General features: G+C 39.9%; 1 protein-coding gene across 1 annotated transcript; it reads right to left on the bottom strand.

Annotated features, from left to right (window-relative positions):
* Positions 1-634: 634 nt before the first annotated feature.
* LOC126336878 (ankyrin-1-like) lies at positions 635-3,872 on the bottom strand. The gene has a single exon (XM_050000985.1). It carries the CDS (start codon positions 3,466-3,468, stop codon positions 1,447-1,449), a length of 2,022 nt encoding a protein of 673 aa, XP_049856942.1. The 5' UTR covers positions 3,469-3,872; the 3' UTR covers positions 635-1,446.
* Positions 3,873-23,410: the final 19,538 nt, after the last annotated feature.

Genomic DNA, 23,410 nt, shown 5'->3' with positions numbered 1-23,410 from the left:
TAATAATAATAATGAAAAGCATTTGATGTTGGGATTAGTATTTGTTGCCTATTGGTTGAATATTGATCTGGTTTATTGCTGAAATGTTTGCATATCTGGTAGCAACCTTAGGTGCAAAGAAGAATACCCTAATTGGCTTTATACATTGGCAAACAATGAAATAAAGGTGCCACTTACACATACAACCCACATTCACCACTACAGGCAATTAGTAAATAAAAACCATGTGTATTCCTAAAATATTTGGGAGTTGGCCTGTAGGTTGGAACTGTAAACAGGTGTGAGCTGAAAACAATCATCAATCAGTTTTCCTTGATGGACTCCACCAAGTCTCCAATTATATCTGTCATTTCTTATCCATTTCAGTTTTAATTGTTGCTGCTGTTACCTGTTCTGTACTCATTATTCCAATTTGTATAATTTTGGCACTGTACCCATTTCTAATGTAACAGGGGCTGTTTGTTTGTTCATCGTGTGTGTGTGTGTGTGTGTGTGTGTGTGTGTGTGTGTGTGTGTGTGTGTGTGTGTGTGTGTGTGTGTGTGTGAGCAAGTTATGTACTCTGATGTCATTTGCTACTGTCACCATATTTTATGTTGTAAATAGGCCTACAATTTTGCAAAGCACAGGTAATTGATGATAACGCATTACCCAAGCACAAATTCATTTTTCAATCGACTACTTCAAGTTGCCATACTTTTTATTTATTATTCGAAACATACAGGCCTATTTTATTTACTTGCTATTGTGGTATGACATTCTTCAGGCTGTGCTATTACTAAAAGGCAATAGCTTCTGCATAGTCTGAAGGCTACAGTGTTCCTATTTGAAACAGACTCTCCACAGAACACAGAAGTAACAAGAATTTTACAACAATTATTGAAAGACTTTATTGAATTATTATAAAATGAAAATGATAGGGTCTGTATGGCATATACATATCAACTATATACCTGCACAGAATCTCACATTGTTATACAACAGTGGAGTGAGAGAGAATATGAAATATGTATGGACGTATCAGACAAGATTATATCAGTTCCCTGGTAAAAACATGTATATTATGAAAATATACACATAAGTATAGACTGAGCCTCTAAAATAAAGAACAACACGAATTCTGCTGCCTAGGAGTACTCAGAGCAGCCTAGTACACAATGTCAGACGAGTAGACCCAATTTAACTGTTTGTCATTGAAACATCACTAGAATGAAGTAAAAGATAACCATTTAAACATCTCAAATGTACATAGATTTGTCATTACACTGTGAATCAATTTTATCAACTTGTCAGTTGATGAAGGGTACTTTTGCTGATTACAGCAACACTAAATTATCCCCTGACAGTGTACAAAATCTCAGAAAATCAATTTCATTTCATATAACTTGAACTACTTTTATCAAACCATTCATTAACATAAATGAGTAATAAACAGGTACTCTATCCTATTACAAATTACAAAACAATTGACAAAGTTCATCATATCCATTTCTTGAAGCTATTTGTGCCAGAGTTTCCTTATTTACATTTTTGCACTTTTTTATGGAAAGAAATTCAGAATATTTTATGTCCCTTAATTCATGTAATTCTTTTATCACTGTGCTATCCTTTTTCTTTATTCTAATAAATAATCGTTCAATCCGTTTTAGAGTATCTGCAACCTCTTTTTTCCCTCCTTCTTGGGCAAAATGGAATGGTGTTTTTTTACCTGTTTTGGTTCTTGCATTGTATACTGCACCATGTTGCAATAAGGTAGACAATATTTCATGATGCCCAAATTTTGCTGCATAATGCAATGGAGTAATGCCATTACTGTTGCTCAAATTAATATTGGCCCCATTTTTAAGCAAAACATTAACAACAGGTAAATGGCCTTTCCAAGACGCATACATAAGCGGTGTTTCATACTTGATGCTTCTGCTGTTAACAGGTGCCCCCTCTTGCACGAATTTTTCAATTTCAGCACACTTAGCTCTTTTCACAGCTTGAAACAGCTTTTCAATAGATCGCAGTAAAGCATTTATATTCTCACTCCTTCCCACATCACACTCTGGAACGGTAATATTATCAAAGTAGGGATGGGGCTTCACATCATAATAAGCACCATTCTCTAATAAGATTCTAGCAACTGCTGAATCACCATACTTTCCAGCTATGTGCAGAGCTGTTTCACCGTTACTTCCCTTTGCATTTACATCTGCTCCGTTTTCAATGAGAGCTTTCACGCTACTAAGTTTCGAGTTCAGCGCCTGTGCATCCGAGTGTCCTGACTTTTTCAGAACGAACTGGGTTCCCTCATCTGTCGCAAAGTGAAGTGGCGTCCAGTCTGTGTTGTCAGTTGCATTAACTTTGGCACCTCTCGCCAAAAGATATTGAACTACTTCGGTGTGCCAGAAGGCTGATGCGAAATGCAATGGTGTAATATGCCCGTGATCCCTTGCATCAACTATAGCACCACCGCTGATCAGAAGTTTTACAGAATCCAAGCTGTCTGCGTAAGCTGCGCTATGCAATGGCGTCCACGTTCGCTCGTCAGTGGCATTAACGTCTGCTTTGTTTTTGATCAGGATGTTTACTACATCGGCGAAATCTTGTTCAGAAGCAACGCTCAAGGGTGTTACTCCACTCCGATCCCTGGCATTTACGCTAGCACCTTTCGCAATCAGGAGTCTAGCAGTTTCCGCTGGGTATCCACTATGAGCTGAACTGTGCAAAGGAGTCCATCCGTCGACATCTTTCGCGTTGACATCTGCTCCACTGTTAATCAAAAACTGGGTTACTGCGGCTTGTCTGTTTTGGATAGCCACATGCAATGGTGTGATCCCTTCCAGGTTCTTTGCATTAATCGTGGCCTTGTTCTGGATCAGGAACTTCGATATGTTGACATTTCCCTTTTCTGCTGCGAAATGCAATGGTGTGTTACAGTCTGAATTTCTGGCATTTACAATAGCGCCGTTTTGTACAAGAAATTTGGCTACGTCTTCAAAATTTTGCACCACAGCGAAAAACAATGGTGTGGCTTTTATATTGTCCTCGGCATTCACGTCTGCATTCGCAGCAACAAGTGCCTTCACTACGGACAAACGGCCGTGCTTTGCTGCCAGATGCAGTGGAAACATGCTAGAGCTACTCTTAGCGTTCACATAAGCACCAGCAGCGATCAAAGTGAGCGCGAGATTAGAGTCAGCATTATCAGCTGCTAAATGTAACGGCGTGATGTCCCGCTCAATCTCCTCGGACAATGGAGAATGACAAGACGCCCGTGCATTTACATTACAGCCCCGAGCGATAAGCGCTTTAACAATGTCCAAATGGCCTTTCTTCGCAGCAATATGGAGCGGTCGTACCTTGAAGGCATCTGCGGCTTCGGCGTCAGCTCCTTTCGCCAACATTTCCATGACATCTTCCAAGTTGCCGGCACCTACAGCAGCGTGGAGCGCTGTTAATATGATGCCGCTGCTCGTGTACATTGTTCACATAATATGTTGCCGACACTAACGCAGAGAAACACCACTCTTACGCATCAACAATTGCTTGCGACATAAGCAAAAGAACAAATGAAAACACGCCATTCGCCCAGCCCAGTTACTCCCAACATAAGCCACTAGTCTACATCGATAATGCAGAAGCGAGAAAAAATTATCTACAAAAGTGGCCAAACTGATACTTTCGGAAAATAACACTGCGTTCATTGAACAGTCTTATTTAAATAATATTGGGAAATAGATATAGGTGCAACGACTATTCAAAGCTACACACTACTCTCCATCGCAATTTATGTCCTGTTGTCTTCCATTGAAAACAGTGCGCACAACTTTGAATTTACTGGCAGGCTGGCAGCCAACGAGTTGGAAATGACGTAAAGCTGAAATAGTCGAGCGTTTGCGAAGTATGGCGAGGTATCGATCGGCGGGTAAAAATCGAACTGACCTGAAAGTAGCGGGAGAGTTGTCTGCTGGGTAGTTACTGGTTATTTAATTTGTTTGTTCGTTGTGACTTGTGAGGGTCTGTAGTGGTTGGATGTCAGACGTTTTCTTAATGGAGAAGTCTGCGAATATGCCGACTGACCGTGTTACAAACCAGGAAGTAGACATGTTCGAGAGGATGATGAGGTTGTCACTAAAGAGTCTGACTTTGTCGTTGTAGTGCATTCAATTTGGAAAATGTATGCGCAGTACAACAAATTCTTGTAGTTGAATCTTTCATGTTGCATGTAAGCAATGGACAAGTTGTAAGTACTGTTTACAAGAGAGTTGCAGATCACCTTCTGTGTGACATCAAAATATGTTAGTAGTTGGAATTTTCTCTTACCTTGTTTTTTTTTTTTTAAAAAAAAAAAAAAGAAACAGAGAGAGAGAGAGAGAGAGAGAGAGAGAGAGAGAGAATCACTTGCGGGCGAAGTTATTCGAAAAAATCGTGTCATTGTAAACCTATTCAGGTGACACAGTTGTCTTCCAGCGGAGGAGAGTCAATATTGTGGTCACTCCTCTATACCTCATTCCCTTGCAAGAATTATAACTTAATCCTCACACAATAATTGCACAGATGTGGTAGGCCCTATCGTTACAAATGTTGCTGTGGCACATTACCTGGTTGTGGAACATAGAGGTATGTTAAGTGAAAACATTTACGTCGGTACATATCATGTACACGTCATTATTTTAAAGAAAATAATCCACTTTTGCCTTCTATACGTACAGGCAGACCACATCAGTCCAAGGAAAAAATATAATCGATAGAAATGAGAGTGAGCTCCGCTACAGTTTCAGGCAGATGTTTTTCTATTTACCAGTTTTTCCGTGCAGTGAGCAAATGATCACTGCCTCTTAATTATACATGCAGGAATGTTTTATCTCACAACTTCGCTATAAATAATTTGATTCCTTTGTATTGTGTTACAGGTTAACAGGATTCCTAAAGCAAGAATTGAGGTCAGAATTTTTGTTGATATACTGCTACTAGATCTTCATCTTTGGGGTATCACAACAAAAGTTCTGCACAAATTTTCGTTACCAATGGATCATTCCGTGTAATGTTTCCCAGTTTCTAGTGTTGTATGTCAGATTTATAACTTGTCGGTTAACTTCCTTGTTCCTATGATAAAGAAGTTGGGCTTCTGAGATTGTGTGCTTTGGTTTTTTGATCCTCATTGCTGGTATCCTGTGAACTTTGCAATACAGGGCTAGTATGAGCAAAATAACTACTGCTCAGGCCAAGCCCAAGTCTTGTTAAGACAAAGGACCATTTCTATAACCGTTGTTCAGCTTTTGGAATCTCCTCCCCACATTCGATGGCACAGAAGTGGCTATTTCCAGTTTGAATAGACTTAATGTGCTATCAGGTCTCGTAAAATGAACCACATATTAAGTCTCTGGACACACCACTTCCCACACAAAACAATCGCTCATACGTTTCTCACTGAGCTTCTGGTAAGTTCAGTTAGCACCAAAGAATACCTTTTCATTACTTTATTCATAGACCTTTCTGTGTTGTTAATATGCCAGAAGCGACTTGAAAGATTTGATTACTGAATTTTTCCAACAATTTTCTAACAACCTAGGGGAAATGTCTTTAATGAAAACTTTAGTAACACCTGTCAATGTTTTGCCCACTGTGTGTCTAAGGAAAAAATGTTTCAACCTTTTATTCACTGATTCGCCACTATTAGTCATATTAATATTGTTTTACTTGTTCTCATAAACTGTCAGCCAGCTTGGAGACACTGATAGCCAGTGCTTATCAAGATTAGCAAGTGCATTGTTATTTATTATAAATACTGCCAGTTTTAAGCTTTTGTTTGTCCTTTGAATCATTTTTGTACAAGACATGCATGCACACACAATTCATGTTGGACAATTCATAGCATGATGTGATTTGATGGGAATGTACAAACATTATTTAAAATAGTTATTAATTATTATAGTTTCATTTCTTTCTGACATGACATGCATACAAAATTCATACCTTGTTGGCACAGTTAAAGTAGAGCACACAATTTGCTTATTTTAAATGGCATACACACACAACTATTTTACATTAATGTTTACTTCTTAAATTCATTCCTGCAGTTGATTTCAAATTTCTTTTCACTCATACGTGGCAAAAATTCAGATTCTGTGTAAAGCAATGATCAAGCAGGAAGGTTTTCAGAGTTGTATAAAATGAAGACGGAGACTTAATGTCCCATATTTCTGGTGGCAGTTGTACAGTTGGGTGCATTTGTTGAATGGTGAGTTTTTGAAGGTTGAGGCACACATATTTTGAACATGAAGTTTCATTTTTTGTCTTGTACCATGTTCATTCACGTTTTTGTTGAATTGGGTAGTATTATTGCTTACAAACTTACATGTTTATGATATGTAGAGACTGCCAACAGGAAGAGTGAGTGAACTTTGGGAGAGAAGTCCACAGTTGTCAGTTTGCTTTGCCCTGTTCATTATTCTTACAGCTCTCTTCCAGGCAAGCTGAATGTCTGCTATGTGGAGTTTCTCAGGAATATCATACCATACTGCATTACACTATGAAATTGCACATAGTATGCAGTGCAAGTGGTTTCTGCGCTTGTGCAGAATGTGAGGATATGTAAGGCACAGCAAAATTGGTTCAGCTTACTGTTCATTTTGCTGATGTGTGTGTTTCCCACTTTGTTGTCCTGGATTCACAGATTTTAAAAATCTTGTTTCTGATGTGGTGGATATTGCAGAGCCATTTAGTTCCATACAGGCTTAAGTTTTATGCTTCTCAGGTGGAAGTTTAGGAAGATTGTTTTCTTTGTATTGACTATCAGATTACTTCTGTCAAACCAATCACCCAGCTCATCTGCACTTCGTTATGGCCTCTTGCAGCCCATGGCCATTTCTGGTGATATTCAAAGGTACTGGTGTCATCTGCAGAGAGTGTACTGGTAGTGGTGCTGATGTTAAACGGTAAGTTGTTAATATGAAGAAGAAACAGAATTGGTCCAAATATTGAGTCTTGGAGCACACCTTGTGCAATATTGTCTTAGTCAGAATACTAAGTTTCAGTATGTCCATGATCATTTTCTGTTACTGCAATTTTTTATTTCCTGATTGAGATATATGATCTGAACCAGTTCAGATGAATGCCTCTGGTGCCATACGACTGCAGTTTTAGTAGAATATTGTGGTGTACAATGTCAAATGCCTTTGACAAATCTAGGAAGATCCCAACTGCTTTTTGTTTTTGTCTAGGTGGAATGTATTTACTCATATATTCCTGTTTTTGTGGATTTATTTTTCCTGGAGCTATACTGAGCATCTGAGAGGATTTGGTTCTTTTCCAAAAAGTTTATTATTCTTTGATAAATTACTCTCCAGAAGTTTACCAAACATAGGTAGCAATGATACAGGTCTGTAATTTCCCACATTATTTTTCTCACTTTTCTTAAAGATTGCTGTAACTTTTGCCACATTCAGACAAGCAGGAAATGTACCTGTCATCAGTGATCAGTGATGGGTTGTATGCATTAGAGGAGACACCTCTTTTATTTATGCAGTTCTTTCAGATGAAATCTGGAGTATCATGGGTTCCAGATGATTGTTTTTAAGGCTCTTTGTGCTTAATATAATTTTACCAGCAGTAGTTTCCCAGAAGAATTCAGTGCCTACGGAATTTTTTATTTTATTTTGTTTATTGCATGTGGATGTGGACTTGTTCATATTTGGTAGTAGTTGCTTTACAATACTTCCATGGTAATTGTTGAAAATATTTGCAGTTTCTTGTGAATTAATAACCTTGGAACTGTTGTGGGCAGTGTTGCATTTTCATGTTCATGAGGCTGCTGATTTGTTTTGTTTCTTATGATACTCCATACTGCCTTGGCTTTGTTTTAGGATGTTGCCACATAGTTGTCATTTGCCTGGCTTGTGCTACTATTTTTTTAAGAATTCTGACATTTGCTTAATACGAGGGTTGGAAGTTATAGTGCCAACTATTTATTCACAACTGATATAAAAGTTAAATGTTTGCACCTGTTACTGTCCTTCAAAGTACTCAATTGTTGTGTAGAACCCGTTGCCAGTGATGTGGAAGGCGTAGTATACTGTTAAGAGCCTGTTCTGTCGATGGTGCGAATGGGGTGGTCTACCGCCTGTCGAATCTACATCGTATAGTAACACTGGATGAGACATGGGACACATTGCACGAGCCAAAACTGAAACACCAATCCAATGAATGGTGTCATTATGGGTAGCCGTGAAAGTCGAAAGTGCATCAGAGCCCCAGAATGGTGAAAGTTCTGGTGATTCTCGCTTACAGCTGTGATGGTATTATCCTAACACATTCAGTTTCTCCATGGCAGAGTGTCAGTGCACAATATTACTTTTCATTTCTGGAGCATCACCTGCGACCAGCTTTGCGAAAGAAGCAGCAACACTTTCTGTGCAACCCAGCTATCATTTTGCACGACAATGCATGGGTGCATACAGCGCAAGCTGTGGCTGCTCTGTTCCGTCAGTGGCACTGGGAAGTACTGTACCATCCACCATACTCCCCGGACTTAAGTCCTTGTGACTATGATTTGATTCTGATGATGAAGGAACCACTTCATGGTATTCGCTTCAGAACTGTTCCAGAGATTTGACATGCGGTAGACCCCTCCATTCCCACAATGAACAGAACAGACTCTTCTAACGGTATACTATGCCTTCCACATCGCTAGCAACATGTTCTACACAATGCTGGTGACTACTTTGAGGGACAGTAACAGGTGCAAACATGTAACTCTTTTGTATCGGTTGTGAATAAGTAGTTGCCAGTATTTAAGTTCCAACCTCGTATCTCTCTTTTTTTAAGTATTTCAACAGGTCTCTCTTCCTTCCACAAGAAACCATTAAGCCTGTTATCCATGGCTTCTTTTGATTTAATATGTTCCAGTTTGAGAGGGGAGCAATATTGAAGTGATACAAGAGTGTATTTAAGGAACATTTTGTTTTTTATCCATATCATTTGCTTTGTATACTTCCTTCCATTTTTCTGGTGCTAGGGAATAGATTGATGCTTTCATATTTTCACTGCTATAACTTCTTACTTTAGTTGTGTACTTTTTGTTGCAACTTGGAGGGAGGACTTCAGCCCTGTGACCACTACAGCCTGTATCCGTACGATCTACAGCCTGATAGCAGCAGTTTATAAATACCTGGTCTAGAGTTGTTTTGGTGTTATTTTTGCATATTGTGGGAAAAGTTACTGTAATTTTTAGACTGCATGAGCCGTAGAGGTTGAATAGGGATTTTCTTGCATAAGGCAGAAAATCAATATTAAAGTAGCCACAGAAAATAAGTACTTTTTCGTTTTGGTAAAGCTTCATAGTGTTAAAGGTTTTTGAGGAAGGCGTATATATTGTCTGTTGGGGAGCAGTAAAGCATGCAGTCATAATATTTGTTTCTAGAATTTCAGTAGCAGCTAATTCAAAATCCTTCTCTCTTTAAATGACTAGACTGGTCAAAACTTTTATATTTTAATGATATATATATACCTTTCTGATTTTTCTGAAATAATGAGATGCTAATTTGTAGCCAGTGATCAGATGTGATCTGGCTTCAGTCAGTGTACTGTAATGCATATGACATTTACATTTTCTAAGTCTGTTGTAAATAAGAGTTCAGTTTCTGCAAACTTGTTTGTTATTGATTATACATTGTGGTGTCACATAGAAATGTTATTTCTCTACACTTCTGGTGGATGTGGCATACTATATTATTGCTAAAGTTCCTTGGCATTGGTTGCCTGGATAGGAGGCGTGGCCATAAAAAAATTTTTTTTACATAAATGTGCTACACTCATTTGCATTTTCAGTGTGTTTTATACAGTATTTGTCTTTGAGGAAAATGTTTTCATTCTTGATTTTGGTTCTCTATAACTGAGTCACTTCCATGTTTATGTGACCAGTTTGGAAGTTCATGTCTGAAAAGGCACAACCACTAAATACATTTCCTTCAATACAGTGGATGATAGTTTGGTCTTCAAAGCTTTTATTAGATATTGGGTATTGCTGCAAGCAACATCGTTTGTTCCTGTTACCATATTCTCAGGGGTACATGTTTTGGGAGTGTTTTGGTTAACATTTTTTAGTACAAAACTTGCATTTGATTGGGGGTAAAAATAAACTGGCATGGTTAAATTTTCCTTATAAATGATGGTTGCTAATGAAGTCAGCAAAGGTAAATCATGGACAGAGGCTGTGTTCCTTCAGTTGCCCGTATCTTGAACTCGGGTAATGGGCTTCTTGAATTGAAGTTGTATTTTGCACCCAAACAAAGAATACACCAACTATTAAATACTATATATTACAGTTCACTACCATGAAAAATAATGGAATGTCATGCTTCATTGTTTTCAAGTGAACATATCCCCCCATATTACTTTGCCCTTGTCCTGATAATAAAAGGGCAATCGCTGCACTTCAGTCTCATCTGGAAGAAAAAATATTCCTTATCCCTAGATTGTTTTCTTCCCACATTAATTTGATTCTGTAACACAACTTGGTCAATAGGGCCTAATGGTTTTCTTTAACTTGGAGCCGGATTTGTAAGTCGATACAGTAGAATCTGTCTGTTAGGTATAACATCATGCTCATATGATCTGGTTTGTTTTCCCCAGCAAAGTTAAAGTGTACAAAGCTGGAAAATGTTAACCAATAAAATTTCGTGATGTTCATTTGCAGCAAGTGTGTCTGTTTCTGTATTAAATCTTGTTCACTCACTCACTCCCTCCCTTACAACAAATAAGCTGTGTGTGAAAAGGTTTTTCATTTAGAAACGTGTATCAACTCAAATAAAATTTATATGCAGTGTTCAGTTAGGTCCCCCTCCCTGTTTAAATATGCATGCTATCTTTTAATTAAGGTATTAGTATGCCCTATTGGAATCAATAAATTCAATTATGTATTTTTCGTTCCCTTTGATGATCAGTCATATGAGCTAAATATATCACATTAGAGGGAATATGAATGTTTGTATCATCATTGTCAGAAAATACTCTTGTATATACTTTGTTCCTGTAAGCTTTCCTATAATCTATTGTTTAAATTGACTAGTAGTTGTGGTGTTAAAATGTTGTAATACTGTACATGTCGATGTGTTTAGAAAAGTAAGTTTAATGTATTCCTTGCTACAAGTAGTAAAAGAATGTGCTATTAACAATTATGAACAGTTTTCTTAATGCAAATTACCCACTAGAACACGGACAGGACAGTAGTTCCTGAGGCTGATTCCTGATCAATGTAAGCAACCTAACAAATTTAGAGCTTTATATTTATTCACTTCACAAGAGGATTAGGAGAACTTAAAAATGATGGCGCATACTCTTAGTAAGGAGCCTGGTATCTCTCATTGCCTTTCCATTTTTCCTTGGTACCACCATATGGGCACCAGATGGATGGTAATTTAGTGTAGGATATTCTGGGGAGAATGAACTCAAGGCTACTGAAAGTGAATGTCTTAAGAAATGCTGGTAGCCAGCAAAATGGGCCATTACTCCTTCAAATAATTCATGGCTGGGAGTTGGTTGTAACTATCTAATATGTTGAAAATTGTAAAGAAATACTCCTGCATATCACTGTTATAGCTGAATTAATAATGGTTCCAAATTGTAGTTATTCTATGTTTATAATTCACAATCTTTCAAATGCAGTTTTTTAGTTTTCACAAAATAAATCATGTATGTTATGAGATACATTACATTTCAAATTGTAGATAACACAAGTGCTTCAGTTTTATCACTTGTCACTAAAGATTTCCTGTGTAACGCATCACAAATGCAGGAAAGATTCTAAAAATGAGCCCACACTGTTTTTATTGTGGTACTTCAACTTTTGTTAAATCTTGTAGTCCTACTTTCCTTCACTGCTGATGACAGAACATCAAGTAAACAAAAATCTGCAAATGAAGACCTACTTCGCTTCGTTTCTCATTACCTGAAAGGGCCAAAATGGAAATACTTTAAAACAAAGAGCTAAAATAGTCAATGCATGTGTTCTAATTTACTGCTCAGGAGTACTATGATGTGTTGTGGGTTGTTGTTCCAACAGGCAGCATCTTATAAATGTTCAGCTAGCAATATTAAAAGCAGAAATGACTCCATACATTTAATAAGCCTCCATTGCACATTCCCCCTCCCCCCACAGGATGCTCGCAGCGCTTTCGTGAGTTCGTACATGGTACAGATGAGGCTGAGCTATTGCAGCCCATTCTTCTTTCCTGGGCTCCACCATGCCCCTCCCTCCCCATCATGGCCTCTTTCCTGGGGCCCCCTCCTTCACCCCTCTCGGTGTTTTGTTTGGCAACCTGGCTACCCACCTGGTTCCATACAGTCCTTGAGTTCTTGTTCCTGTTCTTTCATCCTTTGAGGTTTTTGGTCTCCCTTTGGGGTTTGACCTCCACTTCTAAATTTTCTGGTCTCTGTGGCATGGATTCCTCTCCTCCCTTCCTCCCCTTTCTTCCTTCACTACTGTAGCCCCCTCCGCCCCGCTATGTCACCAACACATGCAGCCAGTCCATGTGGTAGGCCTGTTATGTACCCATCTGGATGAGCCTCCATCAACACGGATCACACTAACGATACCTGAGCTGTTCTCTTCCCATATATACCACGCAGAGGTTACTTGTCATCCTGGAGCATCAGAACTCCCGGCAACGGCTGCTGTGCCAGATAGCCGTTGCTGTGTCTGGGTGATACCCATGGGGAGAGCCCCTGATCAGAGTGGGCGGTATCAGGGTGAATGCATGGTGCGTGAAATGTATCAAGCTACTTAAGTATGTCCATTCTCAAATAGCTGTCTTCTCGAGCGGTAGTGGATCATTGAACCTTGCTTCGTATCCCTGTTACCTGGTCTGTACTAGAGCGATGGGGACACATTCACCACCATAAAGCCAATTTTTTATTTTTTTTATTTTTTTTTTTTTTGAGAATACTGAGGACAGGTTTGGTATATGCAGCCCTTAGTGCGATCACTTAGCGATGTCTCCATGTCTGTTATTCCACACCAGTCTCTGAATATGATTATTCATAGAGACCTCATCCTGCAAACTGTTGAGTAACTGCTACTAGTACCTTTATTCTGGCTTCTGAGGCAGATACCATCCCAGATAAGCTCAAGGTGATGTGTTACTGATGTGGCATGAAGCAGTACATCCCACCACCCATGAGGTGCTTTCGGTGATTCATTTTGTCCATATGTCTTCCTGCTCTGCAAGGTGACTATGGGCACCCAATCCATGAAGGAAACCCATGTGTTCCACCACCTGTGTGTGTGTCGACAGTCATAACTACCGCTTTCCATTCTCACCAGATTTCCCCATTTACAAGAAAGAAAAGAAGATCCAAGAGTACACGTCCCTGGATTGTCTATCTTACACTGAGGATCACCAAAAATATGACTGACTCCACCCAGTGACATTTTTTTCTACCTTTGCCTCTTTTACATCCATTCCCCCTCCTACCTCTATCGTACTGCAGCCCTGTCTTCCTCTCTCCTGTGGTTCCAACACCCTCCCCTCCAGGTCCGCCCCTCCTCCCTGACCAGCCAAAGAAGAGCCCCTCTTCTTCAGCATTTGCCAGTGAAGGGGCTTTGCCCCATGATCCTCTTCTTCCATGGTCTTTCAGGCCAGAGGCCTGCTACCATAATTTGACCACGGGATGCACCATATGTGCACCCTAAGGATGCCGACTTGTTCAGTTCCGGATCTGGTGGAAGCCTGCTTTCCATCTGTGCCCTGCCTCCCTCAACCTTCAAAAGAGGAGAATAAGAATAAACGTAAGTCTCAGGACAAGACCCCCTACCCGTGATGGCCCCAGAGGTGCTGTCTCCCCCTTCGCAATCTGATTCTGATACCTAATTTATGGGTGTCACCCATCCTCGTCAGTGATGACCACTGGCCCTGTGACATGACCTTCCCTCGGCTTCCTTATGTCTAACCTAGACTCTTTCCACACGATAATCCAGTGGAAATGCAATGGATATTATTGGAAATACAACAACTGATTTCCCCTTATTCTACATTCTGTCTTGCTCTGTAAGAACCATAGTGGTCCCGGGATAGCATCTGGAGGGATCTGCACTTTTGTTTTTCGCACTGATGTCATTAGTGACTGCATCCCCTTCATACCAACCTGGAAGCAATAGTGGTATGAGTGAGAACAACACGAGCAACCACTATTTGCATTGTCTACCTCCCTCCAGGTAGGCTACTTCCTTACGTTGACCTGCATACCTTAATACAGCAACTCCTGCCCCATACCACCTCCTTGGCGACTTCAGTGCCTCCCCCCCCCCCCCCAATCCCTGTGGGGGAGTGCTGCTTTGACAGTTAAGGGTCTTCTGATTAACCAAATTACTGCAGACTTTGATTTGTCTTCTCAGTGACGGGCCCCTACCCATTTCAGTGCCTCTCACGGCATGTTTTCTGCTATCAATCTGTCTCCTCCCCTGCTCTCGTGGCTTTCCAACATGATGACCTTTGTGGCAGTGACCACTTCTGGTGACTTTGTTTCCCTGCAGCAACAGACAGGCCCCCCACAGTGGGCATTCCGCATAGGCAATTGGCCTTTGTATTAGGGCCCTATGTTTCCTCCCTGGGGATGTATGCCACTTTGTCTCAGGTATGGTCAAAGCTCTGTAGCCTCTGTGGCTGCCAGTGATAATGAACTGTCCAGGGTCTTACCCTACCGGGTCTCTGCCTTCACCTTCCACCAGAATCTGTGTGTAGGCGTTGGCACAATCTAGTACACTGGAGACACAAGCACTCCTCAGTGCATAGTTATAGTCACAGAGCAGAAGTACCGGATATATGCCAGGAATTGTGTGGGTGTTCAAAGAGCTGTAGTCTCCGCAAGGCCACCAAGCTCCACACTTCTAATGAATGAGGTGCAGTGGTAAAGACCAGGGTCTATCAGATGGATGCATAATGCCTTCTTTGGTCGTGTTCTTGAATTCGACTTTTGCTGTCTTCAACTCGTCCGGCACTACTCTTTGAGGCTGACAGCAGGTCAGTGGCCCCTCAGTCAACCTGATGTGGACAGTGTTGTGTTGGATGTCCTTTGGTATGTCTGGTGGCTTCGTTAATGCCAAAAAGTCTTTCAGTAGCACAGAATAATCGTAGTCTGCAGTAGTTATCAACTGGGCAGATTGGATGGGTGTATGGAACTGGAAACATGCGACCGTCAGCCCGGTGGTCGGGTCTAAAAGGCGGGCATTTGGTATGTCTCACAAAAGGTTAACATATTCCAAGAAATCCGCAACTATTATTGGTTCACTCGTGTGTGCTATGGTGAAATTCCATGGGAAGGGAGGGATTGATAAGAACCTTGGAAGGCAGTGTGAAGAGAGCAAAATACAGTTACCAGTTTTGGAGACATACAAATATTTTTCAAGTTTTACACATATAAACGAGGAACAGTGGTGCTGTATTGGGACTGAATGAAGGATAGAGCAGTGTTTGTCATATTAGTGATGTAACACCCAAAATTATTGTCAGAATTGTTGAGAATGATTTAAGTGCCCTTTTTGCCTTGAGAAAGTATAAAACTCAACAGCATAAAATGCTCAAGTATGTGTAGTAAAATCCAAACTTTTAACAGTCTAATTAAATATGTCAAGTCACTATTGTCTAAAGAAGAAATCTGAAACAAGAGTTTTATGGTCCAGAACATAGTGAATATGTTAGAGGCAGGTTGTTCAGGTGGCACATGTTCACAGCTGCAGTTAATAATTGGACAAACCCACTTTCTTCCAAAAATGTCATGTCACAAGTAACAGTGAATAATGTAATGTACTTTTCAGTAAATAAATATGTTGGCTAAATGCTGTATTTGTTTCAATCATTCACTCTCACTTCTCCTTTATCATAAATATTTAACTATGAAATCTGAAGAATCTTATAAACAAAACAGGGAAATCCAATGTGCAGTTGAGTGTGTCACCCACAAACAAACTCCATCTGAACAGGCCTTGGAAGGTCCAACAGTTCTGATGAGCTGCCATGTCACCCTCAGCCCACAGGCACCACTGGGTGCAGATACGGAGGAGCATGTGGTCAGCACACTGCTCTCCCAGCCGTATGTTGGTTTACGAGACTGGAGCCACTACTTCCCAATAAAGTACCTCCTGAGTTTGCCTCACAAGGGCTGAGTGCATCCCGCCTGCCAACAGCGCTCGGCAGACCGGATGGTCACCCATCCAAGTGCTAACCCACCCGACAATGCTTAACTTCGATGATCTGACAGGAACCGGTGTTACCACTGTGGCAAGGCTGCTGGCACCCACAAAGAGCTACTCATTTTATTTAATATAGCACAGCATGAATGGTAAGTACATGAGATCATGTATTTATATCAACCCAGTAAATTACTTTGCTGGCATCATCAAAGTGCACCCAGGCCAGTATCTACAGCTGTGTCTGTTGGCACTAGCTTTGTAATTAGTTGAGAGATCTATCAATGCTCAGTAGAGTGCTATAGAGTGTTACAGCTGTGTGTACTGAAATGACTTCAGGAACAAGGTTTGAGTGCGATAAACGTAAAATGTGGTGACTGACTGACCTGTAGACTGAATTGGAAGCTGGCAATTTAAAAGCTAGATCAGAGTGCCAACACAATTACGAGATTGTATTCACATTCACTAACATTTAACCAAATTGTCACCTTTTCAGCCTAATCTCTACCTTGAGCTGTGCTAGAGATCATCAGTCTGTCGCAACACCCAACATTACAGAAAAAAGGCCTCTCTCTCTCTCTCTCTCTCTCTCTCTCTCTCTCTCTCTCTCTCTCTCTCTCTCTCTCTCTCTCTCTCTCTCTCTCTCTCTCTCTCTCTCTCTATGTAATCAAAAGTATCTGGACCTGCCAACGGGATGAAAATGACTTAACAAGTTTGGGGCGCCCTCCATCAGTAATGCTGGAATTCAATATGGTGTTGGCCCACCCTTAGCCTTGATAACACCTTCCACTCTTGCAGGCATGCATTCAATCAGGTGCTGGAAGGCTTTTTGGGAAACGCAGCCCATTCTTCACAGAGCGCTGCGCTGAGGAGAAGTATCAATGTTGGTTAGTGAGGCCAGGCACGAAGTCAGCGTTCCAAAACATCCCAAAGGTGATCTATAGAATTCAAGTCAGGACTCTGCGCAGGCCAGTCCATTACAGGGATGATACCCATCATGTACCACTCTGTCACAGGCTTTTCATTATGAACAGATGCTCGATCGTGTTGAAAGATGCAGTTGCCATCCCCTAATTGCTCTTCAACAGTGGGAATCAAGAAGGTGCTTAAAACATCAATGTAGGCCTATGCTGTATAGTGCCAAGCAAAACAACCAGGGGTGCAAGCCCCCCTCCTTGAAAAATACAACCACTCCGTAACAACAACACCACCACCACCTCCGAATTTTACTGTTGGCGTTACACATGCTGGCAGATGTTCACCGGGCATTGGCCGTACCCACACTCTGCCATCGGATCGCCACATTGTGTGCTGTGATTTGTCACTCCACACAAAGTTTTTCCATTGTTCAATAATCCAATGTTTACACTCGTTCCGTGAAGCGAGGCATCGTTTGGCATTTACTGGCGTGATGTGTGGATTATGAGCAGCCGCTCGACCATGAAATCAAAGTTTTCTCACCTTCTGCCTAACTGTCATAGTTCTGGCCGTGGATCCTGATGCAATTTAGAATTCTTGTGTGACGGTCTGGATGGATGTCTGCCTATTACGCATTACAACCCTCTTCAACTGTCGGCAGTCTCTGTCAACAAACAAGGTTGGCCTGTACACTTTTGTGCTGTACATGTCCCTTCACATTTCCACTTCACTATCACATTGGAAACAGTGGACCTAGGGATGTTTAGGAGTATGGAAATCCTGTGTACAGATGTATGACACAAGTGAGACCCTACCACCTGACCATGTTCGAAGTCTGTGAATTCTGCAGAGCACTCCATTCTGCTCTCACAATGTCTGACTACTGAGGTCACTGATATGGAGTACCTGGCAGCAGGTGGCAGCACAATGCACCCAGTATGAAAAATGTATGTTTTTGGGGGTGTGTGGATACTTTTGATCTCATAGTAAGTGCATGTGTGTGGGTGGGTGGTGTTGCTTGTTTCACAGCCACACTATGTCAGGGGTTAGGCTCTGCTCTGACTGTCAGCAGCCTTGTGGGGCATCAACATGTTAAACAGCATTGTAAACAATATTTTAAAAAAATTGAAAATACCAACAGTTAAATGACAAGTAATTAAAAATAACTTATGATTTTATTTTATTTTGTCGCTACCAGTTTCAACACTGCATTGTGTCATCTTCAGGCTGTTTTTGATGTGATTTCCATGCATACCACATCTGTTGCCAGCATTACTGGATATGCAGGTAATGTGTCGACACTCCAACCATCATATGGTGATAGTAAATGGCCGTCGTCCCAGAGACCTCCTGCTGAAAGTATGAACAAACAAAAACCAACAGTTACGTCTCTCGTCATTCTAAACTGTTGGCCATATACACAAATGAAAGTAAATGGGACTCCAGACATTTACAGTCTGTCCCTCAACATGATACACCAAAAACAGCAGGCTAACAACACAGTTGGCAGACTTAAAAAACCCCAAGCCAGTTACAAGCACCTGGGTTTACAATTACCAGTATACAGGGTGTGTCATTTATCTTGACCATCCAAAATAACCGTTTTCCCAGTGCAGATTACAAACTAATGCAAGCAAATGTTCTTTAGCCATCAGCGGGATATCAATCAGTGTGATTGCCTTTGTTGTAGCTTTGTTTTTTACAAAGATATGAACAGCAGTATGACTTTTTAAATGACACCCTGTATTTTTTATTCAGTTATTCATTTCCTCTCCTAAAGACCTACTCAGAAATGTATCAGAGTGTACCATTCACTGAAACACAACGTTATTAATTACATAACACAACATTGACTTTGAGCCCAGGATCACAAACTCGTCCACTTGCTGGAGTTGTCAGAAAACAAATGAAAACCAAGTAAAAACATAACTCAAAATTGACTTTGACTCTCCTGGACCATTGCCCAGGAGCAGAACATTCAAAGGTGCTCAAAGTGGTGACCCTGGACACTGATACACTGGTGCACTCGTTGAATGAAAGAATTACTTACTGCTTCCAGTGTTGCCTGCTGAAGAGAATTACAAGCAAACACGATACGTTCCTGCATGTCCTCTGGAGTTGTTGGAATATTGCGATAGACAATGTCTTTAATGCATTCCCAAAGAAAAAAGTCCAGAGGATTTAAATCAGGAGACCTAGCATGCCAAGTTACTGTTCCTCCTCGAGCAATCCATCTGGCAGAATACCTCCGGTTCAGAACGACATGCATGCAAGGCATTATGCGCTAGACATCCATCGTCTTGATACCACATAAGCATTTGGTTCTTAGTCGCACTTCATCCAGAAGAGGAGGAAGAATTCGTCTGAGGAAGTTGGCATATGCTATGTGGTTTAGACTACCACTGATAAAGCGAGGGCCAATAATTATAGTACCAAGCATCCCACACCAGACATTAACTCTCCATTGACACTGATGTTCCACCTGCCATGGTTTGTCGCTGGACCAATAATGCATGTTCCTTGTATTTACCTGTCCTCCGAGAAGGAACTTTCATTGTTAAATAGGACATTGGAGAAAAAGTTCAGGTTGGTCAGGATTTGCTACTGTGCCCACTGACAGAACTGTACACGATTTTGGAAATTATTCCCGTGCAATTCTTGATTTTTGTGTACATGGTAAGGATGGAACCGGTGCCTTGTAAGAATACGATGTACACTGGTTTTAGGAATCCCAATCTCGTGTTCGAGCTGTCATGTGTGTCGTGTGCTTATGTGTGGATTCATAGCAAAGGAAGAGAGGACAGTAACTTCGGCAGCTTCATCTATGTGAGTGCTACGATGATTGCGTTGTCGTGGGTTGAAACTTCCCATTTCCTGAAATGTCGCAACAAGACAAGAAAACATCCATCGGGAAGGTGACTTCTTTTCGGGATATTGCTCTCTGTACAGTTCCATTGCCTGCGTAATATTTCACCTACCTTCAGTAACAACAATAAAAGTTCCCGGGTTAGATTCCCGGCGGGGTCAGGGATTTTCTCTGCCTCGTGATGACTGGGTGTTGTGTGCTGTCCTTAGGTTAGTTAGGTTTAAGTAGTTCTGAGTTCTAGTGGACTGATGACCATAGATGTTAAGTCCCATAGTGCTCAGAGCCATTTGAACCAATAACAATAAAAGAAATGTTATGTCAATGCAGTTTGTAGGAAGGGCAGCCTTTACTGTATGCCTACTCTATACAACAGTATTTAAAAGGACTGAACTACTGTACTAAATGTACCTGTACATAAGAAAACAGTATTGCAATTACTGTTCTGCTAACTTACATTCCCCATAGATGAGTAGCATTTCTAAACTTCTCTTCATTGGTGTACTTTCTTCTCACACAACTTTTCAACTGATGACAGTTAACGGAATGACATGCGTGCATTCTACTTATGTTTACATTTGTCCTCTTTCAATGTCAGCATCTGGATGTGTTCATTACTCCAAGTACCTGCACTAAGCGCTGGGAGTGTCAACGTCAGTGTTGTGTTATGTAATTAATAACATTGTGTTTGAGTGAATGGTACACTGTGATACAATTTTGAATAGGTCTTTAGGACAGGAAATAAATTACTGAATAAATAATAAAGGTTGTCATTTTAAAAAGTCATTACACTGTTCATATTTTTGTAAAAAACAAAGCTTCGATGAAGGCAATCATGCTGATTGATGTCCCTCTGACGACTAAGAACATTTGCTTGAAAAATTTTGTAATTTGCATCAGGACCAACAGTTATTTAGGGTGGTCAAGATAAATGGGACACCCTATATAACAAATTGCCAGCACAGGCATAAGGTGTGCTACACAGTGTATTTGGAAACACTATGTGAAACTGCCTTGGACAAAAGGCATTTTAATCAATAGAAGAATTTAAAATGTGTCGCCTAAGTGATATTGAATACTAATTATACACTTATTGTATCTGTGTAAATGAACACTTGCATAACAATATTGATAAGACCAACCTATAGCATTGCCTCAGGTCAAAGTTAGGTCGAAAATTGGCGATTTAGCATAGACAACAAATGTGAAATCAATTTGGATTTCATTACATAATGTCATTTCATTTATGCAGTATGTGTGTACACACACAATGTATTGTTTGATGAACATGTTATATTTTGATAGCAATTTACTTATTTTTTCAGCCAGGAATCATCTCATAATAATAAAGGATTTGTCATCATAATACAAAGAAAATAAAACAACACTAACATGCACAATGTATTGTCGAGTGGTTTTTTGTGAATGATTTCACTATCAATCTCAAAAAGACAACATATTCAGTTCTGCGCATCTAATGGTACTACACTAATGGTAAGTGTAACTCATGTTAACAGTGGAAACTTCAAGCTTTTTAGGTATCCACGCTCTTCAAATTGCTGCAAATCTTGGAGAGAAGCAAATCAGTAAGTTGATTATTTTTTGTATTTTCATTCAATAATGTCATATGAAATAGTGTTATAAGAGTAATATGTGGTGCTCCCCCACAATCATCTGGTAAACCTCTGCTTAAAGAGTTGGGCATCTTGACTAATGTCATTTCTTCTTCTTGTATTGTCAATATGTACATCATTACATTCCTTGAAGTGCAGTGGATTATTTACAAAAAAACTTCACAAGGTGATAAATATAATGTGAAATATTAGTCAAGATGCCTAACTCCTTAAACAGAGGTTTATAAGTTGATTGTGGGGGTGAACAAAATATTCTTCCTGTAATATGTTTTTGAGCAGTGAAGACCTTTTTTCAATATGTGTTGCCCCAGAACACTATTTCATGTGACATTACTGAATGAAAATATGAAAAATGTCAATTTACTGATTTATTTCTCTGCAAGATTTGCACTGATTCAAAGAGCATTTGTGGCTGAACTGTTATGTTAGGAGTTCCAAAATGAGTTTTTTTTATTTCAGTTATCGCCATATGGATACCTAAAAAGTCTGAATTTCCAGTGTCTATGTGTTACATTTATCATTGCTGTAGTACCAATAGACGTGCAGAACTGAATATGTTGTGTCTTTTTGAAATTAATAATGATACCTTTCACAAAAACCACTCAATGATACATTGTGCAAGTTAGAGTTGTTTTACTTTCTTTGTATTATGATGACAAATCCAGTATCATTGTGAGATGGTCTGTGGATGAAAAACATAGATAAATTACCATCATAATACAATTGGTTCATTAAACAATACATTATTTATATATACAGCATAAATGAAATGACATTATGCAATGAAATCCAAACTACTTTCACATTTGTTGTCTGTGCTAAATTGGCACTTTCCAACCTAATTTTGGCCTTAGGCAATGCTATAGATTAGTTGTATCAATCGTGTGACAGAAGTGTTCATTTAAGTAGATGAAATAAATGATTACACAATATTAGTATTGAATATCATTTTGGCAACACATTTTAAATTCTTCTATTGACTGAAATGCCTTTTGTCTAAGCCAGTTTCCTGTAATGTTCCCAAATACACTGTGTAGCACACCTTATGGTCTGTGCTGGCTATTTGTTATACACTGGTAGTTGAAATTACCTTTTTTAAAGTATGGCAGCTGTAATGTAATGTTAAGCTGCTGTTTTTGTGTATCATATTGAGGGATAAACTGTCAAAGTCAGTGGTTTTGCTGGTTTTCATCTGTGTATGTGGCAAACCGTTTAAAATGCAGGAGGACATAACTGTTGCTATTTTCAGATTTTAGAAATATTGTTTACAGTACTCTTTTAACATGTTGATGCCCCATAAGTGTTGACTGAACAAATTCATCTGACTGCCTTTTTCTGCTAATTAAGAATTCCCATTTTTGATTGAGAGGAATTTTCCTATAACAGGACCCTGCCCACTTTGTACACAGATATTTCACATAGTTTTTCCAAGTTCACTTTGAGTCAATATGATTCATGCTGCCAAGTTTTTCCAACTGTAAAAAAATGTGGTGGCATCTGCATATAGTACGCATTTGCATAACATAAGACTTTTTACATTGATTGTGAGGAGTAAGGGTCTAAAACAAGACTGCTGCACGGTCCATATGCTATCCCAAATATTCATTCTGTTGTTGAACAGTAGTATTTTTATCACTCAGATTGAGCTAATCAAACAGGGATTTTTTTAAATCAGAATAATGTGACTGATTGAACCAGATGCCATGGCCAGAGACATTAGCCGCGCGCGTGTGCGTGTCGTAGCTCACCTGTTTAGCAATCTTTTTGTTGCGCCTGTCTGTGACTCAACATCTCCCCTAAATGGTGAGTAGCAAGAAATCTTTTCA

The sequence above is a fragment of the Schistocerca gregaria genome, chromosome 2 (genome assembly GCF_023897955.1).
Source record: "Schistocerca gregaria isolate iqSchGreg1 chromosome 2, iqSchGreg1.2, whole genome shotgun sequence".
Taxonomy (NCBI): Eukaryota; Metazoa; Arthropoda; class Insecta; order Orthoptera; family Acrididae; genus Schistocerca; species Schistocerca gregaria.
The sequence above is the reverse complement of the archived record's forward strand: the minus strand, read 5'-3'. Positions and strand labels throughout refer to the sequence as shown.

Bases quoted from the DNA above. Each gene is read 5' to 3' on its own strand.
- LOC126336878 (XM_050000985.1), bottom strand. From the start codon at position 3,468: ATGTACACGAGCAGCGGCATCATATTAACAGCGCTCCACGCTGCTGTA.